We start from the raw sequence: 20,000 nt of genomic DNA on the forward strand, positions 1-20,000 counted from the left end.
TTAAAATATGTAATTAAATGACCCCATGTGTAAACCAAGAATTTCCTGTGTTGGCTATATCAAAAATAATTTAATCCTTATCAAAGTCGTGTTTCTTCGTATGCAAACCCTAGGTTAGTTTCTCCTAAACATGCCTGAGGTGTAGATCTCTGACGACACAAATTATCTTTCTTTCTTGTATTACGCAGTTCTTTGACGTCTAATCCCTTTAGGGGTACTCGTCTTGTGATTTGAAACGCCAAAAATGAGCGTCTGTTTTGTATTAAGCGTTTGCTGCACGTAAATAAGGCTTTGAATTCATCTCGAATTCCTTCGTTATATTTGCTATAGATAAGTGGGTTGATCGCTCCATTGCAATACATTAGGAAAGCAACTATCTGGCCATAGTTAGGGCCAAGCGCGGAGAAAAACCCCCAAAAAATGGAAAGCTGATAGATCCAAAACGGAATGAAGGAAATATAAAACACAGCAACCAACATCGCCAACATTTTCACGACTTTTACTTTCTTGGCCTTCACTTGAAGTTGAAGTTCCTGAAGTTGAATACCTGGTATTTTTTCACGCCATATCTTCATGCCAATAGCCGAGTAAAGAATTATAGTTATCGCGAACCCAGTTTCCAACAGCACCGTTTGGAATATAAACCAGTGAATGACCTTTTTACACTCGATGCAAAGATTGCATCTCATGTTTCCATCAGGGGATCTCAGAAAATGGACGAAGCTCGATGAAAAGAGTGGCGATGCGTAAATTCCACTAATCAACCACGTGGATGCTATTATCATATACGCGCGTCTCTTTGACACAAACGTCCTCAGTGGATAAAATATCCCACAAAATTTTTCCACTCCAGTCGCCATAATAGTTAAATTCGAAGTCAAGATCAGGATCAGTGATAAAAACAGATCGAACTTGCAAAGAAATGAACCAAGACTGCCTTCCACTTTCCAAGCTCCATTCATTATCAGATGAGTGAATACCATGGGAATGTTCTCCACAGCGAACAACAGATCAGCAACAGAGAGGTTTACGATAAAGAGATGATGAAATTGCCTTCTCATTCTTCTTGCATTCCTTGCCACAGCCTTGATTACCAGCGTGTTGCCGATCAATGAAAGGAGAATCATCGCATAGTAAGCAAGAATTTGGACGATCGTCCAGGCGCTAATCGGCTGACCTTCCTCACTTGCAGGCCGTGCTTGCGATCCGTCTGGATATAAACTGGAGTTTACTGGATCTCCATCACTGGAATTCGCTGCTGTCGAGTTAATACTCATGGCATTCTGTTTGGTCCAACAATTTTGTTCTCATCGACTGGGCATGAACCTCCGATTACGTTACGCTTGCGTGACGTGTTTATAAGTTGATCCTTCCTCAATGGTGCGCTCAACTTGATTTCTGAATGTGGAAGACGTTTCCTTTTGTCAATTCCTGTACCTGCCTCTTTTTCAGTTTGGTGCGTCTTCGGGAGACCTTTCCTGAAAAGACAGAGATTTCTCAGTGGTACAACTTTTATTCCAGGGCAAGACTTTCGTCCCGGAGCGAGTTCACTCCGTTTCCCTCTCGTGGCTCTGCATTCGTTTATATGATACCACCACTAAATGACCGGGGCGAGTTCGCCCCGCTTTCTGTACCGGAGCGAGAATTTCATTCCGGTGCGAAATGATCCCGCGACAGCAACATGTAAACGGGGGCCAACCAATCGTTTCGGTCTGAACTCGACCTCTGGGTGGACTGGAACGGGTAGTGCATGCGTGAATTTCGTTAAGTGTGCCTTCATGCAAACACGATATGAAATAAAGTAGGCATCGTGTAAACGCGATACGAAATGGAGTAATCATCCCGTTATGTGGCATCAAGTTTTTCATGCTTAATGGCAAACCTGATGATCTTACGTGACCACGGTCTTCGGCTGTGTTTGCAGTTTGCAGTTCACATTTGAACGGCAGGAAGGACTTCTAGCGGTGAGTGATTTACAGTAAAGTTTTTAAGCCATTAGAAATTGTACAGCCTCGCGATTAAAGGCAAGAAATAGGTTTTTATACTCGTGTGCGATTTTCAAGTGGAGGAATGAAAATAAAAATGAAGCACCCCAACTTGACGGAGAACAACATGGCGGCGCGAAATACCGAAATCTCTTCTCAAATCCCATAATACACCTTCTTTACTGCCCCCCCTCCCCCCCCCCAAAAAAAAAAAAAAACCTTGCACAATCATTAATTTAGATTTCTCAAGAGAAATTGCAAACAATGGTTATGTAAGATTTTTGGGGTAAACATGATTTATTATGGGATTTGAGAAAATAGTGAATGCCTTGCTAAAATTCGAAACCTTGGCAACCTGAGATTGCAAACGCAAAACTGCTAAAGGTCTCTCATAATACCTTTTGACTCCTGGGAAGGAACACTCGGCTTTTTTCCGATTATCCCCGAGTCATCAACGAATAATGAATCTCTTCATTTCATTCACCGGGGTTAACATATGACATTTTTCGAAGAAGGAAGACAGAAAGAAAGAACCTTATTTACCGAGCGTGAAATACATTGTTACCGGTTGCGCGGTAGGTTACATAATGGCTCTCAAAACAAGAAAGAAACTAGTTCTCTAAAAGTCCTACCAATCTTAAGTTTTCCTCGATAAGGTTGTGCTGTAGCATTTTCTTGAAATTGTATGGGAAATTATGTCTTTGAATGAGTTAGCTTGTTTTCGCATTCACTATGAGACACTTTGTTCCCCAAATTTTTCATGAACCATTGCTTTCAAATGCTCTTGGAAATATGCAGTGTCTCAAAATACATTTGAAAACAATGGTTTATGCAGAATTGGGGGGGAGGGGGAGGGAAACAATGTGTATTAAGGGGAATGTGAAAATAAAGAACAGAGGAAATGCACTTGAGTGGAACGTTCAAAACCCTGAATTTGTTTTACATGCTGGGGTCAAAACGTTAATCAACCTCGTTTCCATGGTCTCTTTGTCGTTGAGGAGACAAAGGAGGTAGAAAGTAGGAAAGAGAGACCCTGGGAATGAGATTGAACGTTGTTACGAATAGCAGATCAGCTAAATGTAGACCTGACAGCTTGAAAATATGAGGTAAACTATTCGGGACAATGACCCTGACTTCCTTTATGTAGCATGAAAAGTTTTCTGATGCCTGTAAGGTCATCTATAGGCCGCCAGCCTAATTTATCAAAAAGCTCTACGGAGCTGTCATCTTTCATGCCAAAAACAACTTTATTAGGGTTTGATATTGCATATCAACCAGCGTGCACTTTCTCTGAATTATTTCTACGCCTTTGTTCTGTACTTAATCACTGTTATTGAGAGTAGCCACATGCAGTCTTCCATTTTCTAATTTTCGTTTTAGTTTGTATGAAACGTTTGTTTTCGCTAAGGCGTCACCATGGGTTTAAAAGGCGAAGTAGGGCGCCATTCATACATTTACCACGGTTGCTGGCTCAAGGTATTTAGAAGACGACCTTTTTAAGTATGTCTTTTTTCTCTACCGCGTAGTTGACCCATGTTTGCCAAAGGATGGGAAGATTAATCGCGAAAACATGGCATTTTACTGTTGTGACATTTATGAATAAAGCAAAGATTTCAAGCGGCAATGATCATGAAAGGACAATAACTATTGATCCATAAATCAAAAGTCTAAACATTCATCGCAATTAAGCTGACAGAGTTTAATTGCACAGAGGCACTGACTTGATAAAATTACTTAACAAATATGTATGTCATATATTAGGTTTCTTCGTGTGCATATAATAACGCAGACGTATTTCCGGCTCCTACAGGTTTGTAATGAACTTGCAAAATGGCCAGATCACATTAACCCTTTCAGTTACTACCAGTATTGATCAGTATGTGAATTCACCTCTCGCTGTCTGGTGGACAAGTATTGAGAACGAAGTTTTATGATGAGCTTAACTATATGATGCTGATATAACACCAAATTCTCCTGACCAGCCAAAGAAGAAATCTATCGAAGGACTTAAGAGAATGAACTTTTAGATCATGGGAGTCAATTGGTTAATGGCTTAATTGGAAGATCGCTGCACCGGTATCGCAAAGATCATTGGTTCAGATCTCATTCATGCCTGACTTTCCAGGCTAGCTTCGATGATCTAGTAAATCGCAACACGTTTCTTTCCGCTTTTCAAGCGCATGTCATTCATATTTTAAATCTTTTCTCATGTACGTGCTTCACGGGTTTATTATCAACTCACAAAATGGGCCAGCCTCACCGCTATCGCGGAGGTCAGGTTTAAGTATATATCTTTCATAAGTAAGATCACTTCATATGTCTGATTGGGTTAAAAAGCTCTGCGACAGACGTTATGAAGTTGCAGTTTATATTGTGTATCTTGTGTAATTCTCTTAGTTTAGCCAGTCTATAATTAAGGATATTACTATTCGTTTTTAAGGGTAGAAAAAAAATCATTGTACAGGATTCAGTCCAGCTGGTTCGAAAAGGCAAGGACGTCATTATGTGAAATGCTTTCATCGCTTACTTGGCTGACTGCCTGAATGTTACTGACACGTGATCGAGGTTTTGCTGTCCTCGTTCCCAAACATGAAGACAGCTTCTATTGATTTATCCACAAGTTACTCAGACAAACAATTTCAAATTGCTGATGCCAAACGGCAGGTATATTTTGCAGGTTGCAGGTTGAAATTTACCGTGACTGTTACATGAATGGCTAACCTTAGGCCTGATTAGGCCTAAAGAAACTTTTTTACGCCTAAGGAGGCCTAAAGAAACGTTTTTAGGCCTAAGGAGGCCTAAAGAAACGTTTTTAGGCCTAATCAGGCCTAAGGGTAGCTATTCATGTAACAGTCACGGTAAATTTCACCCTGCAACCTGCAACCTGCAAAATATAGCTGCTGGATGCCAAACGGGGCTCTCTTCTTCAGTCTTGAACATGGCACTGTGTGTGGACCTTCAACGGGCATTGAGAGAACAAGGCATGTTGTATCTTGCATTAAATCGGCATTATACCAGGTGGTGCATTAAATGTTGTTATTCCTGACAATGCTGTGCTACTCACCTTCGTTTGCATTTGGGTTTCAATGACAGACAGCAGTTGTGTTGTGCCGGATCCCAACATGTTATTCAGCTGCTTTTCAAGAGAAGATTCATTTACAATTCACCCAGTCGATATTTATTAACTAAGTTAATTTTTTTCTCACGGTTGGTGATTCCTGCTCTTGAACCAATCATAAGGACTGTGCCAGGGGGCACATGCGCATTGGTGACCAGCTGGCACTAATTTGCATAGCGATCAAACATGTTTTGCTTTTTAACATGGTTCGCACGAGCCCGGAATACTCCTTGAAAAACTGCTAGGTCCTTGATATTCGGGACAATGACCCTGACTTCCTTTATGTAGCATGAAAAGTTTTCTAATGCCTGTAAGGTCATCTATAGGCAGCCAGCCTAATTTATCAAAACGCTCGACGGAGCTGTCATCTTTCATGCCAAAACAACTTTATTAGGGTTTGATATTGCACTAATTTGAAAAGCGATCAAAAATGTTTTGCCTTTTTAACATGGTTCGCACGAGCCCGGAATACTCCTTGAAAAACTGCTAGGTCCATGATATTCGGGACAATGACCCTGACTTCCTTTCTGTAGCATGAAAAGTTTTCTAATGCCTGTAATGCTGTGCTACTCACCTTCGTTTGCATTTGGGTTTCAATGACAGACAGCAGTTCTGTTGTGCCGGATCCCAACATGTTATTCACCTGCTTTTCAAGAGAAGATTCATTTACAATTCACCCAGTCGATATTTATTAACTAAGTTAAATTTTTTTCTCACGGTTGGTGATTCCTGCTCTTGAACCAATCATAAGGACTGTGCCAGGGGGCACATGCGCATTGGTGACCAGCTGGCACTAATTTGCATAGCAATCAAACATGTTTTGCTTTTTAACATGGTTCGCACGAGCCTGGAATACTCCTTGAAAAACTGCTAGGTCCTTGAAAACTCCTTGAGTTTGTTGGTGCAGTGCTTGAATTTTACGAAAAAGTCCGTGAATACTTGAGACTACAGCAAAATAAGTTCATTTCGACATCAAAAGTTTGAATTGCGTATACAATGTAACATCGCAACTTTATTATTAGGAGAATTCATTGCTCCTTAATGAAACTATCAAAGTAACCGCGCCTTTAATGCGGTTCATTTAGTGTATTGTGACGCCCCCCTCTTAGCAAACAAAACCAGTCGCTCGAAGTGTTTGCTCGACTTTCGCACTCTTTTTTTCTCGAATGAATTCAAACGGTCAAAGAGAAAACTGCATATATAATCGGCAGTGGGTAAATGGACCCTTCCACGGTTTTTGACAGCCGTCTTGGCTGGGGGGGAGCTAAATTTACAATGAATGTATGAGATTTTGGAGACAGATTTCCAACTTTTGCCACTACTTTAAATAGTTTTATTGGTGTCGTTTATTTAGCAGAAAATAAGGCCATTCGGAAGGTATGACGTCCGTAAATTCGAATAATAAATCTTCTCATGTTGCTTCTAATTTCGCGGCAATTGCCGTTATGATTTTAGAAGGATTTGTATGAAATTTTAAAAATCCGTTTGTGGTCGTTGTAGCCTGAATCTGTTCTTTATATTTCATGAAAATAATTTCGGTATAATAATAAATTCGGTGTCTTTTAAAAGACACTTGCACTGTGGAAACCCGTCTCTTTTAGCGGCGCTACAGCGGTTCAAATTCGGCCAAAATCCCATACATTTACTGTCAATTTAGCCGTGTTTGCCCCCAGTCAAGATTGCGCCAAAAACCGTGGAAGTGTCTATTGTTTGCTATAACAAGGTTTCAGTATGTTTTGGCTCGTTTCCACATATTTCAATTTAGTCGAGCAAGGAATATCGTTCTTCATTGTACCTAGGACTTCGTTATAATTAAAGTGGTTTGTGTTTTCGACGGTTCCACTTTGTGTATTGTTTTCTGGCGTGACTGTGCAAAATATGTGATACTGTGACACAAGAATGTGAGTGCCTGAGGAAATGGACTCCTTGAATTTTGTGATAAAGTCCTGGAAAAGTCCTTGAGTGTATGAACCATGTTTAACCACTATCACCGTCGAGCTGATGATACGTTTTGGCTCCACAGCGAGGAGCTTTCACGTGCCGGTGTTTTCGGAAACTCAAAATATTCCGCGAACTTCCTGAAGACGAACGCGATTGAAGCAGACGAGAAAAGCTTCACGAACTCTTTGACAGAATGAAATGAAAAAAAAAAAATTGGGCAGACGTTCGACCTCGTTCCCATTGTCTTTCATCTTCCCACCCATCTCCCCACCCCAAAGGGAGCTCCCTTTGTGGAGTGGGGAGATTAAAGACCCCAGGAACGAGGTTTGCCGACGTTTTCAAAAGCTTTTTGAACAACTCGCGAATGGATGACATCGTTCCTTTACGTCCTCTACGAGATCATTAGTCTTAGACACCAACTTTAGTTGACAGAAATCAAAGGTTGAGTTTTGTCGTCAACAGCGGAAAACTGCATTCTGATTCGGGTCCCATCAGCCTCGATTCCATCCAGCTCAGCTAGCGATCTTCTTCAGCACCCGTTGGTAAAGTCCAGAAAAAAAAACTCATGCGGATGCATATTAAGACTCCAATCACAAATCAACGCTCCACTGCAGGCGAACGTGTTGCTCAGAGAAGTGGTTACGCGGTACAAGAAGAAAAAATAAATTTTAGAATGAAAACAACTTTTCGACGTGAAGAGGCAGAACACAGAGAGAAAAACAACTTGAGAATAAAATTCATAGCCTCCAAGGTAGTAGTCCTTCCCTGCTGAAACTCAAACGTCGCCTTTGGAGTGATTCGACAGCCTCTAGCTAGGAGGCGTCTCGAGAATTTTTTGATTTTTCTCGAATCTTTAGATTTAGTGTTCGATGATAAGAATGATGGTTGTCATGTGGTTACAAGTGAAGGATACCCCGGCCTTTTAAGATGAACGCTATTTTATTATTTGGAAGAAGAAATCACTGTTTTCAGTAAGGTGCTGGAGTTACTTTGTCATAGAAATCAATGGTCGTTCATTCTTCTTTGCTCAGCGCTCTGCTTTCGCATCCAAGGCTTCTCGCCACGTGCGAATAACGGATGGATGCTTCGTACTTGTCTTTGAAAGTTCAGATCAAAAACAAATGTTACAACTTGTGTTTTCCTGATTAACTTAGTCAACATGACATAATTGTTTACAAGTCTCGAACTCTCGCCACTACGATCTGGTTTGCGTCCCAGTACAATACTGTGGATGCAGGAGTTGAAGCGTTTTGGGAAGTATTATCTATTTTTATTTTAAAACTGTACGACCTTATTCTTTTGTTTGAGACGCAATGTAACATAGGCTTGTGTCCAGGGACCGAGTCTTTGAGCCTTATTTTCTGTTCCAGGCCCTAGTATCTTTTAACTGTATACACCGCTGACCAAAACATTGCAGGAACTCTTTACAAGAGAAATAGACCTCTTTCATAATGGCGGCCAAATAAAATCTTCTTTTGTTTTAATGCTAATAAGCCTTTCTAGCCTCGCTACGACGAGCTAATCTCAAAGGAATATTTGTTTCAAAATGAGGGCAGTAGGTCTAATAGACCTTTTTCGCTTGTACATTTTGTTTTCCCAACACAGATCATGTGATAATACTAAGGAGGTTTGGTCCTTTGTTTTGTTCATTAAAAAGAGTGCATGCAGTGATGAAAGTGGTCTATAATGATTCGGAATGAAATCAGCCCTCCCACTCGCCCGTCCTCACAAAAAAAACCCTAGTGCAATAAAACACGACTCATAAAGAATTTCGGTCCCAAAATGAATAGCAAGGGGACGTATTTTAAACAACAGTAACACAACCAAAGTGCATCACTCACTCACTCATCCCTCGTCGGGCCCATGAGGACTCTTGAGGCCAGCCAGAAGATCACAACTAGCGTCTTACTCAGTGACAGTTCTTATTACCAGGGGTACCCAACGTCAATTTTCGGAAAATATCTGTTCGGAAGACGATTTGAGATCTAGAATTTTCGGAACATTTGTTCGAAAATTTCTTGCTTGCCTGCCTCTCCTAGGATTTTCGAACATCTGAAATATGGTGTAATTGCCCATTTTTAACGGATTTTCACCCAAAAAAGGCCACCTAGAATTTTCGGGAGCATTTATTCTGGCTGAAATTTTTGGAAAGGTAAGTATTGGTCACTATAATTTTCGGATTTCTAGACTTTCAGCTAGGGAATCCGAACAGATAAAACATTTTTAGGGGAGAAAAATATGCCTATATCTACCGTTTAAATACAAAAATACGTTTAACAATGCTATGTTTAAGTGGTTTTGAACTATATTCTCGTTGGGTGCCCCTGTATTACGGGAAAGCGGATAAACAGAAGAGCAGCGTATGGTATGGAGTTGCCTTGCGAGCTTAAATTTCAAGAAGACAAATTTTCGTGCGACTGGCTTAAAGAAAAGTTTAAAAAGGAAAACTTTGATGTACTGTAATGAAAAAAAGCTAATTGTAATGTTTTGTCAAGGACAGTGTGCGATTAAACCGTTAAAACCGAACCCATTTCGTTAGGAATTTTCTTGATATTGTTTACTGTCCGCTTACGGGAGGATATTTTAGACCCTGTGGACCTCGAATAGATGTCCGTGTCCATTTACGAGAGGTGCCCGCCTACCGGAGGTTATATATGTAGTGTTTTTGAGGAGAAATCGCCGGGACCGCGGGTGTGTGTCCGCATTCGGGAGGTGTCCGCTTACAGGAGGTGTTCGTTAGTGGAGGTTCGACTGTATGAATGGTGGTAGTCCCTATCCAATGTATGACCATTGAGAATATATGGTGTAATAACATTCTTCTTTGTAGAAAAGCAAGTTGTGTGACATTTTTTGAGGTTAAATGACATTTGCCAGTCCTTTTCCCACTTAGATAAAGCATTTAAGTCATCCTGAAGGATTTGACCATCCATAGGACTAGCTATAGTACGATACAGGAGGCAATCGTCAGCAAATAATCTGATTGTCGAAGAAATACTCATTAATGTACAAAAGGAAAAGCAGCGGACCCAGTACAGTACCCTGAGGGACACCAGAGATCACATCACACTGGTTTGATGCATTCTTTCTGAGTTCTCTGCGTGAGAAACATTCCAATCCAGGTCAGAATGCTTCCATTTATACCATAATGACTTGGCTTATAGAGTAGTATTTTCTGTGGTACACGATCAAATGCCTAGAAAAATCTAGTACAAAGGCACCTACTTGATTGCCATTGTTTACTGCATATCATTTGATCACCATAGGTGTTCTTCAGTGGAACGACAGACTGAAATGAAAACCTTATGCAATCTAAACAGATGGCCGTGATGAAAATTATCTTGTTTTAAAATTTGATTCATCGAGTCCTTTCAAGGGAACACAGGAGCCCTACAAATTGGCCTGCTCTTCATAGCTTTATTTGCATGGGTGCAGCGATGGCGCAGTGGTGAGAGCACTCGCCTCCAACCAATGTGGCCCGGGTTCGATTCCCAGCCGGACTCGGCGTCATATGTGGGTTGAGTTTGTTGGCTCTCTACTCTGCACCGTGAGGTTTTCTCCGGGTACTCCGGTTTCCCCTCTCCTCAAAAACCAACATTTGACTTGATTTGCGTTAATTGTTAAGTAGAAGATAAAATATGAGCGGGGGACCTTTATGGTTTTAAAGACCATAAAGGTCGGACGCGAATATTTTATCTTACTTAGATTGTGTTTGTCATGTTAATCACGTGGGCATGGAGCTGGAGCTGTCCCATAGGAGTTTGGAAATACATTATTCAGCACTGAATAAAAGCAATTCATTTACATAGACCTTTTGTAGTACAAACATGGCTGGTCGGTTTCGCTCTTCAAAGGGTAAAAAAGAACAGAACAGTCTTGTGTCGGAAGCCACTCCGAGAGCAACACAATACAACACTAAATGGGGTAGAAAAGTCTTGGAGGAATGGCAGCAGCGACACAACTTGTTGGAGTGGCCTGTCTCAAATGCGACGATGTTCAAAATCTGACCGTTTCACTAGAGCACATGTCACCAAGTGCCCTATACGTTTGGTTGAGCAAGTTCGTTTGTGAAGTGGCCAAGCAAAATAGAGAGCGTGAGACGGGAGGAGAGGATGCATTAAACGTTCTCAACAAAGCTGACAAGAGGCAAGTAAACTGTGACGCCATAGTTGTGATTGATTAATAAACTTTGTACAAATTTACAAGACTTTATTAATTTAAAGCTAAGCATAATAATTAGGCGAGTTAGAGATCGTTATAAAAGTTAATCCTATTGATAATACAACTAATTAAAACTTCATCAACCCCAACCTTTCCCTGCCACCTATTCCATTCCTCGCCGTGCTGTCAGACAGTTGAGCTTTATCGGGATTTACAAACCTACACATGTGACCTGAATAGTGCGTTTTTTTTTTTTTTTAAATTGTTATTAAACAAAGAATGACATAAAAGTAAACGTTACAACAACAATTACCTCCACACCTACACACACAAATAAAAACACACCCACGCACACGGAATATGTTTACATAATAATAGAAAAGAGGAGCTATTGGTTTTGAGAGGAGCGACCAATTATACTCAACAAGATGGGAATTACCTGTACAGTTGGAGAACTAGGTGCTGTTTTTTTTTTTCCTTTTTTTTTTTTAAGTAATAGCGGTTCCCATTTCGTTCGTGTTGTTGTCTCGTCCTTCTCTACTTTATAAATATATTGTAGATGTCGTAAGTATTCTTCGAAAGTTGGCTTTCGTTCTTGGAATTTACACAGCCAGGTGAAATGTTTGCTTGTCAAAAAACAAAAGTTAATTTGCAAATTGTATTTAGAGGTATCTTGAATAGTGCGTTTCTGTTGCCTGTCACCCCTATGAATTATTAATGAATTTACAATTTCAGTTTACAGTGTCCCCACAAATAGTGCTCCAGCGCTAGAACGACTAGACACTTAAATGAAGTTCCTTTCCTTTCCTTTTGGTAGAGCATTGCACGGCATCGTTCGAATCCCGTTTTAGCCACCTGAATTTCTCGGGTGTTTATAACAGGCAATAGACTGTTTTCGAATTCTCACGGCTGGACTTTTTCTAGCATGAAATGGAGGCTAATGCGGGCAAATCTTTTCAAATGCAAATTGATTTGCCCGGATTAGCCTCCATTTCATGCTAGATCCAGTCTAACCGTTAGAATACGAAACTGGCCTCTTGCTTAAATTGTCAAGATAAATGCGAGGAACACTTCTATCTTTCAATTTTATTTAGTTTTTCAAGTTGTACGCTTTGTGCTTGCTGCAACTTCAGGTCTACAAAGTGGTTACAAATGGAGGATACTAAGCTATTTCATTGCAAAGAACAAATCACTGTTATCAGTAAGGTGCTGTGGGTGCTTTATCGTGGAAACCAACGATCATTCATTCTTCTTTGCCCTGCGCTGTAGCATCCAGGGCTTCTCGTCACTTGCAAAGAACCGATGGATGCTTTGTGCTTCTCTCTGAAAGTTCATGTAAGATAAATGTTAAAACTTGTGTTTTCCTGATCAACCTTGTCAACATGACAAAGTTGCTTACAAGTTTAATTCGAACTCTCGCCACTTCGGCCAGGTTTGCGTCTCTGAACAATTATACTGTAGAAGTGGAAGTTCAAACTTTTTGGGAAATGATTTCAGTCTGCTTTTGTGCAAAAAAATATGAGACCGGTTTCTTTGTTTGAGACACAATGGAGCATTTCATTGGCCCTCGAAATATTTTAAACCGTATAGACCACTAACAAAACATCGTAGGAACTTCTAACAAGATTATCCTTCAAAGGATGATGTGGAGGGTAAAAGGAATGATGCGGAATGAAATCATCCACAAGAAGAACACTCGTAAAAATTTCGGTTCGTATCGACCCCTCCTAAAATGAATAGCAAGTCTGTGTATCCATTTTCAACAAACGTAACCCAACCAAGGTTCATATCACATTCCAACCTTTCCCTTAAAGTGCCTTTTTTTCACAGGTGGTTCCTTCCCTCCTCCACCAAAGCAGTCAGTCTCCACAACCAAACCGGCCATTACAAAGACAGCAACAAGAATGACGAGGGCTATTTTCTTCATCTTGATTGTGTGAAAACCGACGAATCTTGAGTATGTAACTTTGTGTGTCTGAAAGGTCTCCTTGTTTTCCTGAAAGGACAAGTGCATTGTTAACTCTTCGCACCAAGAAAAAGCTCCCACTTTTTCTTTCGGCTTAATTGCGCGTTTTAAAACAACGGCCTCGTGCTCACTGCTCATGCAGACCTTCGAGGCGCATGCGCTTTAGAAAACACGAGGACTGTGTACGTAGATGATAAACTGGATCAGCGGTAACAAACCCCGATGCGAAGTGGTCACTATATTTACCGCGATCAATAGTAAGAAATATATCGTAGGCAGCCCCCCTTCCCATGAAGCCATGACCATTTGTCAAATCAAATGTTAATTTCTCTTCTTTTAATTTGGGTTTCTCAGTGAATTCCGCCAAGGCAAAAAGCGAAGGAAATGGCATCTAGGCTCCAATTTACAATGCGATGGCTGAAGATACGTAAAGAAATGTAGACTGCAAAACCTGCCCATATTTGTGCTTTGTTGAGAAAACACACATTTTGTACTGAGAAGCAATGATGAAGTGATCTCTCTCTCACTTTTTCCGTAATCTCACGCTTTCATTTCTTACAAGCTGTAGCTTCTCTGACGAAAGACTGCATAGAATTCCCTTTACCCAAGTTTTAAAAGGAGGCATAGGGCCAAGTCGCACTAGAGGACAAAACTGTTATTTATGTCAAAAATCTGTCATCACAGTGATAAACCAAGTGCGACCGGTTTGTCCACCGAAGGACAAAATTTGGTCGCAGACGGACAAACTTCAAAGATGCCGTCGACTACCTCTGGAGCAGGCCGAACTGAAACAAATCTTGAAAAACAATGGCGAGGGTGTCTTGATTCGGAAGTGATTTGATAGGTGATATGTAGCAGAGTCTCTATGCGATAGACTTCGTAGCCTCCGAGCAGGCCCACCGAAGAGAGAGAGAGAGCCTTCTCGCAGGCTATAGACTTCGCGGTAAAATTGAAAACGTTCTCATTTCGCAACATCATGAATCCAGGCGCGGGCGACCAATATTTTCCGTATGAAATGTGGCAAAAATCTATCCGATGCCTAGCCCTTACATATTCAACGATTGAGGAACTCCCAGCCCATCTCCTTCTACCACGCGTTCTGACTCGTTGCAAGAATCCTTTCAGTTCAGCGAAGACGGCTCAATGCCCGATCATCCAAACTTCTTTGCGCCGTACATCTTCGTCAGCTGAGAACATTTTGAGATCCCTCGTTTCGCGGTTTGTGGATGGAAACAGCGAGTAAAGGCGGTTTCGAAGGAAATTGCGCGACGCTCACAGCATGGTGTGATGTTTTGTTCACATATTTTGTTCTAAAGTGTGACTGTAGCTTTCCGGACAATTTTTTTGTCACTGGCCGATTTCAAGTCAGATTTGTCCTGAACAAATCCGAAATTGCCCTCTAGTGCGACTTGGCCCATATTTGAGCTACCTTACAGTTACTTATGACATCTGTGATTTGGGCTCAAATTTCTGTTTGTTTTCATTGAGTCTTCTGTCACAATATCTCAATTAATCCGTTATGGACAAATGGCTATTCAAAATGAACCAAAAACCACTTGCTTGCTTGCTTCCTTGCTTGCTTTGCAGTCGTTATGAATGAATGAACGAACGAACAAGGCAATAGTCAACTTCTTCTATAGAGTTGAATTCCAGCAAAGGGGATCTCCTCACATTCATGTATTATTTTAAGTTATGGATGCACCCCAGAACGATAACATTGTTATCACATGTATATCACATGCCAAAATTGATAAATCTATTGAAACAGAACACTCCGAGTCTACCGTTATTGCACGAAGGATAGTACAATGAATCTATAGTATAATAAAAACATGAACTATATGAGAAAAACAAGACTGGAGAAAAAAGTCTAACTACACTTAAATTTATACACATTAAATTTACTTAGATTCAATATTAAATTCAATTCGATACACTACCCACGTCTATCATCTCCATTATTGAATGCAGCATCATCAGCTTTGCAGGGCTATCAAATTGAAACCTATCCACGAGTTAGCCATTGGCTCCCTATGTTTAACAAACCATTCAGGAAACTTCAACTCAACCGTGATACCAAGATTGGCTTATTTAAGTGGAAAAAGTCGTTTCTCGATTTGATGAACCTTGTGAAACATTTCGTTATAAAAATCTGCGATAAAATATTTTTAAATATACTAAAAGCTAAAAAGTTTTAAAAAACGACGACGTTTTCGACGCTATCCCAACGACATTATCAAGTCAAAAAAGTAAAAAAAATGGAAATTGATTATAAATGCCAAAGCCTTGTTTACACTAACAAGTTTGCCTTGACAGGCCCATGTCAAGAAAAACTGAATAATCTTGTAGGCGAGATAAGGGTTACAAATCCCAGAAGCTTCATGAAATTCCTGCGGTTATCTCCTACTCTTCCGGTTGACAAATGACTTTTTAATAGACTAACTTAGTTTCTTCAGTTGCCTTTTTGTTGTTTGAGGTCTTAGCCATCCGGCCTAGGAACTAAATTTCCCAGAAGGCCTTGGGGATTCCTTGACAAGTTGACTTGTCAAGTAACTTACGGTAGCAAATATCATCAGTGGTCGTTGACAGGTGTTCTTGTTCAAAAACTAGCATGCCACATTTGAAACAAAGGCTTAAATCTGCTCTGCTTATCCTCGATAACAAAGACACTAATAAACGTTATAAAATCGGTGTATTGGAAACAATGTTGTATCGTGATCGTGCATGCTTATACTCCTTCCTCTGACAAAGAGACTTTGGACAGAGTGTGTGATAAATTACGCTCAATTTTTTTGCGATCAGATTATCCTACGAGCTTGATCGATTTTCGCTATTAAAATTCATTTTCATTCCTACTGGCTGGCACACAGTCTTGTGATGGCACATCCAGTGAAAGTTGAGTTAGAATTATTCCGCCCTTAAAGATCAGGTAGACACTAATGCGGTTCGGAGGCAACTATTTGACCCTCTAAGCCAAAGGTCCAGAGTTTTTGTTCAACCTGTTTTTGTGAGCACAAAATTACAACATAAAAGTCAAGCCAGATGTTGTTTGATCAGCGATGAGCTGTCTATTATTTTTCATGTGATCTGTGCGGCAATGCAGATTATGTTGGGAACACCGCCCGATACCTCCACCAGCGCATTGTTTAGCTTAAGAATTAGGCGATCGGAAATTAAAACATTTTCATGGATTCTCATGGTAGCAGCAGTCTTTTAAAGTAGAACAAATTCAATTGTTTAGTTTTAGAAGTGTTATTGATTACAAACATCAAGCCTTCTTTAAATATTCAAGCAGTTTCTATTCGTGCTAAGCTTTTTAATTAACTTTTAGTTTAATTGTAGCTATTGCGTCTTTATTCATAATCAATTTCCGTTATTATTATTATTATTTTTACATGATAATGACGTTAGGATTTCGTGGAAACGTCGTCATTTTTTGGAACTTTTTCGCTTTTAGTATTTCATGTTATTTTATCGCAATTTTTCTGTAAGGAAATGTTTTTCAAAATAAACTTTAAAAGTTGTCAAATCGATAGGAAGCAAGATGTCGAGGTCTTTTTTGATTCATTAAAATAAAAATGACACGTATCACTTGATTCACCCAACTCTTGCATTTCACTATGAAAAATACGCAGCCATGTTTCTTGAACATCCAATTTTCGTTAACGTTGTTTGGCCGTTTGTAGTGGTTTAACTTTCCGACGGGTAAATGAGATATGCATTTGTATGAAAAGTTGGGAAAATGCCAAATAGTGACAGTTAGAAATAGAAAAAGTGAAAAAATATACTACTCTTGGAGACCGCGCAATGCCACTTTGTGGGGATACATTTACTGTAGTTTCATCAACATGTGTACGCCTTACAAATCAATATGGCGGTGGAAACCGTGAGAAGGTCTATTAAGTCATTAGATCTGGATACCAATACCAAAGAGATGGTCTTATCCTACGAACCCAGTTAACCTTATGGCCTTGAAAACCTAGAGAAGCTGTGTTGTATAATATTTGAAACTTTGATTCGCATCTGTCAGCGAAACTCGAATTCCGATTTAACTTATAGAGACTGTATAGCTGTTTAGTAAGATCTCGACAATACTTGCAATTTACCTGCGCGTAAGCACTTGGGTTAGCAGTATTCACTGAGGGCCTGTAAATAGTACTCACTTGTTTAAATGAACTGAATACAGTGCGTGGCTGGTTTTTAATAACGATGCGTTTGTTTATTTATTCTACATTTACGCCCAATGGAAGTTGTGTCAAAATAAACAATAGCTTTTTTGTGACAATTTGTCAAGTTAGTTATTCGTTTAACCGTAAAGATTCAATGGGGTAAATCAATTTGCAATTAGTGCTTAGTGGTTACGTGATTCGCGAAAGTACATGCATGCTTAGTTCGAATTGTCTTCGTCATGGTTACCAGGCTCATAGGGATAGAATGCACTTGCATTTGCAAGATTTGTGTATCTAAGTGGAAAAAGTCGTTTCTCTATTTCATGAACCTTGTAAAACAGTTCGTTATAAAAAGTTTTAAAAACGACGACGTTTCGACGCTATCTCAGCGACGTCAAGTCACAAAAGTACAATATGAAAATTGACTACAAATACTAAAGCCTTGTTTACACTAGCAAGTTTTCCTTGACAGGCCCATTTCAAGGAAACCTTTGGTGTGTGTACAGCTGGCAAGTTTTCCTTGACAAATATTGAAACCATGGTGCCGTTTTTATTAAGGGAGCAGGAAAAGCGTCTTGTTTTCGAGGGGTGCTGCCAGCTGGTCAGCAGATCAAAAAGAAGAAGAGGAAAAAGCGAAAGTCATGGGTTCGTCCTTGGGCGTCCGAGAGACTAAGGGAAGCCCAATGAATGACAACTAAATAATGTTGTAGGCGAGCTAAGGGCTATAAATCCCGGAAGCTTCATGAATTTCTTGCGGTTATCTCTTACACTTCGAGTTGACACATGACTTTTTCGATGGACAAACTTAGTTTCTTCATTGCCTTTTTTCTTGTTTAAGGTTTTAGCTATCTGGCCTAGGAACTAAATATCCCAAAAAGCCTTGGCGATTCCTTGACAAGTTGAGTTGTCAAGTAATTTACTAGAAAATATCGTCCGTGACAAGTGTCTTTGTTCAAAAACTAGCAAGCCAGGTTTTGAACACTGAACTCGAAACAAAGGTCTATAACTGCTCTGCTCATACACTATAACAAACACACTAATAAACGCTATATATACTTACTGACCCTCGTGAAATCCTATTCTTCTCTCACTGCATTAAATCAACGATTGCAGTCTTCAATTAAAAATGCTAAAACAATTGTCTGAGGAAAACGGGGGAGGGGGGTTCCTTTTTGTTAGCAGGGAAATTATCAGGGGTAATACATCATTACTAAACGTGCTACATCCAACAGGCTGCAATAATTTTAATATTGCAGCCCTGGCGCTGTAGTATTAAAAGTATTGCAGTTATCTTGTTTTAGCAAGTTAAATGTGTATAAACTAGCAGTATGCCTGATAATTTTAGAACTTTGTCACAGCACCGTTACGGTCTAACTCTCGTTTATGGCAATATATATCTCAATAATAATAAAGTATTCTTGTTTGTCTCATGATGGGATCACAAGTGACCACATCGTGAGACAAACGAAAATACTTTATTATTATTGTACTTCACCACGATGAATAACAGCAACCTTTTTTACGACAATATATACCTCATAACGCTGACTGCCTCAGTAATTATCTTTTAAAATATCGGTATATTGGAAACAATGTTGTATCGGGATCGTGGATGCTTTTTCTCATTCCTCTGACAAAGACACGTTGGACACAGAGTGTGAAAAATTACGCTCAATATTTATGCGATCAGATTATCCTAAAAGCTTAAAGTGGTACTACGACCAAAAAAAAATTTGTTTTTCCTTTGGATTTCAAAACTATGTTAACTAAACACTAACTCACCTAAGTTTTAAGTTCTGATTTTAAAAAGACACCTGTTTATTTTAGCTGGAATTTTCTTATTTATTGGTCCGCCATTACTAACTTTAAAATCTTCAGAGAGCTGGGTCGAGGAGAAAATGACGTCAAACACTCACTAGTTTAAGAATGCAATGCGTGTGTACGCGGCCTAATTAATATGCAGCACGGAAGTTTCGGGCTTTCAGACTTTTCAACCCGTGTTTTGCATATATAATAAATTGCGTTTACACGCTGAAATTTTAAGCTAGTGAGTAAATGATGTCATTTTCTCTAGATCCAACCCTCTGAGGTCCAATCGGCCAGTTTTGAACGTGAGTAATGGCGGACCATGAAATCCAAAACTTACACTCAAAATAAACAGCCTTTGGATAAAACTCAAAGCTCAAAATTTTGCCAGTTAGGTGTTAAGCGAACATGCTTTCAAAATCTGAAGAAAAAAAGGAAATGATTTTTTGATCATAGTACCACTTTAATGGGTTTCACTATTAGAGATCATTCGTACTGGCTGGCACACAGTCTTGTGATGGCACATCCAGTTTAAGTTCAGTTAGAGTTATTCTACCCTTTAAAGATCAGGCCCCAGTTAAAACGATGGCTGATAGCGCTATCTACCGGATAAATCACTAACCAGCGGATAAACACTAGCAAAACCAATTGAGTTATCCAGTGGATAGTACTTTTTATCCGGCGGATAGCGCTATCCATCGTTTCCGTCAACAACTGGGGCAAGGTGGCCACTAATGCGGTTTGGAGGCAACTACTTGACCAAAACTAGAACTGACATAGATGTTAAGCCAGTTGTTGTTAATCAGCGATGAGCTGTCTGTTTATTCTAAGCCAAAGGTCCAGAGTATTTATTCAAG

The 20,000-nt window shown here is 39.9% G+C and overlaps 1 protein-coding gene and 1 long non-coding RNA gene across 2 annotated transcripts in view; both read right to left on the minus strand.

Moving 5' to 3' along the window:
* The window catches only part of LOC138033360 (neuropeptide FF receptor 2-like), a 1,353-nt gene extending 2 nt beyond the window's left edge, over window positions 1-1,351 (minus strand). Inside the window, exon 1 of the mRNA XM_068881101.1 lies at window positions 1-1,351. This exon is cut by the window's left edge and continues 2 nt beyond it. Coding sequence (XP_068737202.1) covers window positions 81-1,277 — 1,197 coding nt within the window. The 5' untranslated portion in view covers window positions 1,278-1,351 and the 3' untranslated portion in view covers window positions 1-80.
* A 10,091-nt stretch (window positions 1,352-11,442) lies between these two features.
* Window positions 11,443-17,359, minus strand: LOC138032830 (uncharacterized). Its single transcript, XR_011128475.1, has 4 exons — window positions 17,275-17,359; window positions 13,004-13,198; window positions 12,244-12,525; window positions 11,443-12,091 (listed from the first exon to the last, which is right to left on the minus strand). It is a non-coding gene; the product is annotated as an uncharacterized lncRNA (long non-coding RNA).
* Between the last annotated feature and the right edge of the window lie 2,641 nt (window positions 17,360-20,000).

This window comes from Montipora capricornis, chromosome 14 (genome assembly GCF_036669925.1).
Source record: "Montipora capricornis isolate CH-2021 chromosome 14, ASM3666992v2, whole genome shotgun sequence".
In the NCBI taxonomy this organism is placed as follows: Eukaryota; Metazoa; Cnidaria; class Anthozoa; order Scleractinia; family Acroporidae; genus Montipora; species Montipora capricornis.